The sequence below is a fragment of the Toxorhynchites rutilus genome, chromosome 2 (genome assembly GCF_029784135.1).
Source record: "Toxorhynchites rutilus septentrionalis strain SRP chromosome 2, ASM2978413v1, whole genome shotgun sequence".
Taxonomy (NCBI): Eukaryota; Metazoa; Arthropoda; class Insecta; order Diptera; family Culicidae; genus Toxorhynchites; species Toxorhynchites rutilus.
In genome coordinates, this window is record NC_073745.1 from 112,755,478 (window position 1) to 112,761,066 (window position 5,589).

At 42.2% G+C, this 5,589-nt stretch overlaps 1 protein-coding gene across 1 annotated transcript; it reads left to right on the forward strand.

Annotated features, from left to right (window-relative positions):
- The first annotated feature begins 563 nt into the window (after nt 1-563).
- LOC129766051 (uncharacterized) lies at nt 564-2,106 on the forward strand. The gene is made up of 2 exons (XM_055766503.1): nt 564-1,185; nt 1,238-2,106. The coding sequence occupies exons 1-2, from the start codon at nt 564-566 to the stop codon at nt 2,104-2,106; spliced, it is 1,491 nt and encodes a 496-aa protein (XP_055622478.1).
- The last annotated feature ends 3,483 nt before the right edge of the window (nt 2,107-5,589 follow it).

Consider the following 5,589-nt stretch of genomic DNA (forward strand, 5'->3'; position numbering starts at 1 on the left):
GAGCATCAAAGAGATCATAGCCGGGAGCTATGAGGGGGAACTCTAGTGCCGGGAGCCTAGAGGGAAAAGTTACAGTATGAAGCTGAGCATTGAAAGATCATAGTCGGGAGCTATGATGGGCATCATTAGTGCCATGAGGCAAGAGAGCGAATGCATTGATACAGAAGGGAGCGGAGAAAAGCATAGCCGGGAGCTATGATGGTTAATTCTAGAGCCGGGAGCCTAGTTATAGATAGAATTTCGCAGTAGTGATCCGGGTATTTGTGAAAAAAAAAGTAGCCGGGAGCTATGTTGACTTTTGACTTTTTTTGGAGCTTAAAGAAAGATACACAATAGTAGGGTGTTGAGTATTTGAAGTTATAGCCGGGAGCTATATTCTTCGACTCTAGAACAGGGTGCCTAGAGAAGGAAAGAAATTGTACATTAGCAGTGGGACACTAAATGTTGACGGTGCCTATTCGAAACATCTAGTAGAATGGATATAGAGAATATACTACCAGGTATAATTTTTCTGTTTTGTTTGTTTTCTACGATTTCAGATGGATGAAAGTCGACCCTTACCAATGTTTCGATGTGAGCAAATCGAAAGTAGTAGGTTAGCGAAAGAATGGCGAGATTGGAAAGGAGCATTGGAATATTACTTCGACTCGTATCAGATTATTGACCAGAAAATCAAGCGCTCTAAAATGCTACATTTCGGTGGGCCACAATTACAGAGAGTCTTTGAAAGTTTGGATGGTATTGAAGAGTTTCCTCTGGTGTTGTTGGAGAGGCCATACTACGATGTAGCAATAGATCGGTTGGATGCTTACTTCAAGCCACGTAGTCAAGATGTTCTCGAACGACATAAGCTACGTAATATGAAGCAATGTCCCAATGAACGCTTCTCTCATTATGTTTTACGCATACGCCAACAACTGATGGATTGTGGTCTCGAGAAGTATTCGAAAGAGATACGAAATGTAATTGAGGAGATCATGCTTATCGATGTGATTGTGGAGGGTTGCAATTCACCGGAGCTACGGCGTAAAATTCACGAAAAGGATCAGTCAGCGGCTGATATTGAGGCGTTGGGGGAGTCATTAGAGAGCGTTCATAACCAGGAGAGGGAACTTAAAGTTGGAACCAATAGCGACAGAGTTGATCAGTCAGAGATCTGCAAAATAGGAACGCATAAAGCAAAGAGTGAACGTCGACAGGAACAAATTGTAAAGCGTTTTTCAACGGGATCCTTCAGCACTGATGGAAAGAGAAGGGAAACTCTGTGTTATGCTTGTGGAAATTATGGTCATATTTCTACTTCTGTCGGAATGTCGAAAATGTAGGAAGACCGGGCACTTCGAAAGGGTTTGTCGCAAATGCTCATCGAATCCAGAAGTGCTGTCTTCGCCGAAGAAAGTTCGAGTTATTGATGGAACTAATCCATTGACTCAGGATGTCCTACCAAGCGAAAAGGAAACGGAGAAAAAGGTTCACTATACATTCTATACAGGGAATCAAGCCAACGTGTTCGATTGCAACATCGGTGGAGTTCCTGTGGAAGTACTGATTGATTCCGGTTCTGATGTGAATCTGATAACCGATAAAACGTGGAAACTGATGAAAGCTCAGCACATCGCCGTATCTAAATGCGAAAAGGGAAGCGAAAAGATTCTTAGAGCATACGGTAGTTCTAAACCTCTTTCGATTTTGGGGACATTCATGGCTGTTGTTGAAATTGGGAACCGTGCTACAGAAGCTACATTCTACGTTGTCGATGGGGGACAAAGAAACCTGTTGGGTGATGTCACGTCGAAAAAGCTGGCAGTACTGAAGATCGGATTAGAAGTGAATGCAGTCGCGGAAAATGCAGAGATAAAGCGTTCTCCTTTCCCGGAGATCTCTGGTGTTCAAGTGCGTATCCAAATGGACCCCAACATAACTCCGGTTTTCCAACCCTTGCGACGCGTACCGATACCTTTGGAAAATGCAGTAAATGAGAAGCTGGATGAATTACTAAAACGCGATATAATTGAGGTGAAGACTGGACCCGCGACATGGGTGTCACCACTAGTAGTGGCAATCAAAACAAACGGCTCATTCGTGATCGTCACCCAATGCCGGTGATTGAAGAAGTTATAGCGAGGATTGGAAGAGGTAAAATTTGGAGCGTGCTAGATGTGATGGACGCGTTTTTTCTACTAGAACTGGAGGAGGAATCGTGAGATGTAATGACATTCATAACACACCGTGGTTTATATAGATTCAAGCGGTTGCCGTCCGGTCTCGTCTCAGCACCAGAAATATTTCAGCGAACGATGGATGAAATGCTAGCAGACTGTGAAGGTGCCTACTGGTACCTCGACGATGTGGGTGTCGAGGGCAGTACGTTGGAAGAACACGACAGCCGATTGAATCAGGTATGATTTGGAAGTTACGAGTATATTCATTCATGTACATTTTTTTTGCATAATGAATAAATCAAAGCGAATTTTGACGTAGGACTACGTCTTTCATTTCTATACCGGGGTGTAAAATCAAAGTTTCGAAAACGAAAGCGTTACGCCGGAGACCGAGATTTTGAGTGTTAATAGCTCCTAAACAACTGAACGAAATGGTATGATAAACACTTCATTCGAAAGATAAAATGTCTACGCGTTCTATACTTGTTACTTTCTGATCCAAAAACTTGTTTCAACAGTCTTAAATTTGCTTTCAAAATAGGCTATTGAAATCACCAATCGGTATATAAGCGAGCGCCGCTCGGAAATCCACTCAGTTCTAATTGAACAGCGATTGGAGCATGTTGTCGCTGTTGCGGTGAAGCTCTTCATTTATCATGAAAGCGCGGATGAACGGTGTCACCAAGAGCCTGTTTGTGCACCTTAGGCCAGAAGGGAATCCATCAGGAGGAGAGTGATGCTACAAACGGTTCCTCGGGAAGATCTCGAAGCAGCCGCTACACACACACATACACGCACGGAATTCTTTCCGTTTGGATCGAGAATGATCCGGAAAATAATCTGCCAGTTCCTCTAGGAATTTAAAAATACATTTATGTGAAAGAGTTTATTTGAATGTTTTCTATCCATGTAACACTGTGACCAAATATGTTTCAATCAAGTGCTATTAACAGATGGTTATCGAGTTAGCATTAACCACTGGTGGGCTTCCAGTATCGAGGAAAATGTGGAAATATCTAATCGTTACTGAAAATAATCTGCCAGTTCCTCTGGGAATTTAAAATTACATTCATATGAAAGAGTTTATTTTAATGTTTTCTATCCATGTAACACTGTGACCAAATACATTAGGTTTTGTGATTTTTCAATCAATCGCAATCAACAGGATAGCTTCTGAAGATTATTCATCCCCATCAGTAGGATATTTCCGTATCCAATATTGGATGCATAAAACCTTGTGCCTTCAACGTAACGCTCTCGTTTTCGAAGTTCTCCAAATATTCATTCATTCAGAATGAATTCAGATTCAACTTCATACAAATGATCTCTAAATCAACGATAGTCCTACGTCACCCTTGCGGTTATACCATTGATATAACCCACTTCCTGTTTTTCTCCCTATTTTGTGTGTGTTTTTTTTAGGTATTGCAAAAATTTAAGGAAAGGGGTGTGGTTCTTAACTGGGACAAATGTAGGATTCGTGTTACCGAGTTTGATTTCCTCGGATACAAAATCACCCCACGTGCACCTTCCGAAGCTAAAAGAGATGCCATAGCAGCTTTCCGACATCCAGTAAACGAAAGCGAGGTTAGAAGCTTTCTAGGTCTTGCAAACTACATGGGCAAGTTCATTCCTAATTTAGCCGAAATTGATGAACCACTTAGAAGACTCACGCAGAAAGGCATCAAGTTTCAATGGAGTACAACCGAGGAACAAGCTTTCAACGCTATTAAATCCTCCCTTTCAAAGTCCAGTTGTCTTGGATTTTTCAATCCAAACCATGACACATCGTTGTATGCAGATGCAAGTCCGATAGCTTTAGGTGCAGTTCTCGTCCAAATTGACGATAAAAGGGAACCACGAGTTATCTGTTACGCTTCGAAATCGCTCACCGAAACCGAAAGAAGATACTGTCAAACAGAAAAGGAAGCTCTGTCGTTGGTTTGGAGTGTTGAGAAATTTCAAGTCTATCTGATAGGAAGACAATTCAATCTTCTAACGGACTGTAAAGCCCTGACCTTCTTGTTCACACCCACGTCCCGTCCATGTGCGCGAATTGAGTGGTGGGTGTTACGATTGTAGAGCTTTAAGTATAAGGTAGTTCACATTCCCGGCCAATCAAACATCGCTTCTCCCTATTTTGTGTGTGTTTTTTTTTAGGTATTGCAAAAATTTAAGGAAAGGGGTGTGGTTCTTAACTGGGACAAATGTAGGATTCGTGTTACCGAGTTTGATTTCCTCGGATACAAAATCACCCCACGTGCACCTTCCGAAGCTAAAAGAGATGCCATAGCAGCTTTCCGACATCCAGTAAACGAAAGCGAGGTTAGAAGCTTTCTAGGTCTTGCAAACTACATGGGCAAGTTCATTCCTAATTTAGCCGAAATTGATGAACCACTTAGAAGACTCACGCAGAAAGGCATCAAGTTTCAATGGAGTACAACCGAGGAACAAGCTTTCAACGCTATTAAATCCTCCCTTTCAAAGTCCAGTTGTCTTGGATTTTTCAATCCAAACCATGACACATCGTTGTATGCAGATGCAAGTCCGATAGCTTTAGGTGCAGTTCTCGTCCAAATTGACGATAAAAGGGAACCACGAGTTATCTGTTACGCTTCGAAATCGCTCACCGAAACCGAAAGAAGATACTGTCAAACAGAAAAGGAAGCTCTGTCGTTGGTTTGGAGTGTTGAGAAATTTCAAGTCTATCTGATAGGAAGACAATTCAATCTTCTAACGGACTGTAAAGCCCTGACCTTCTTGTTCACACCCACGTCCCGTCCATGTGCGCGAATTGAGTGGTGGGTGTTACGATTGTAGAGCTTTAAGTATAAGGTAGTTCACATTCCCGGCCAATCAAACATCGCTTCTCCCTATTTTGTGTGTGTTTTTTTTTAGGTATTGCAAAAATTTAAGGAAAGGGGTGTGGTTCTTAACTGGGACAAATGTAGGATTCGTGTTACCGAGTTTGATTTCCTCGGATACAAAATCACCCCACGTGGTGTTGCACCTTCCGAAGCTAAAAGAGATGCCATAGCAGCCTTCCGACATCCAGTAAACGAAAGCGAGGTTAGAAGCTTTCTAGGTCTTGCAAACTACATGGGCAAGTTCATTCCTAATTTAGCCGAAATTGATGAACCACTTTGAAGACTCACGCAGAAAGGCATCAAGTTTCAATGGAGTACAACCGAGGAACAAGCTTTCAACGCTATTAAATCCTCCCTTCCAAAGTCCAGTTGTCTTGGATTTTTCAATCCAAACCATGACACATCGTTGTATGCAGATGCAAGTCCGATAGCTTTAGGTGCAGTTCTCATCCAAATTGACGATAAAAGGGAACTACGAGTTATCTGTTACGCTTCGAAATCGCTCACCGAAACCGAAAGAAGATACTGTCAAACAGAAAAGGAAGCTCTGTCGTTGGTTT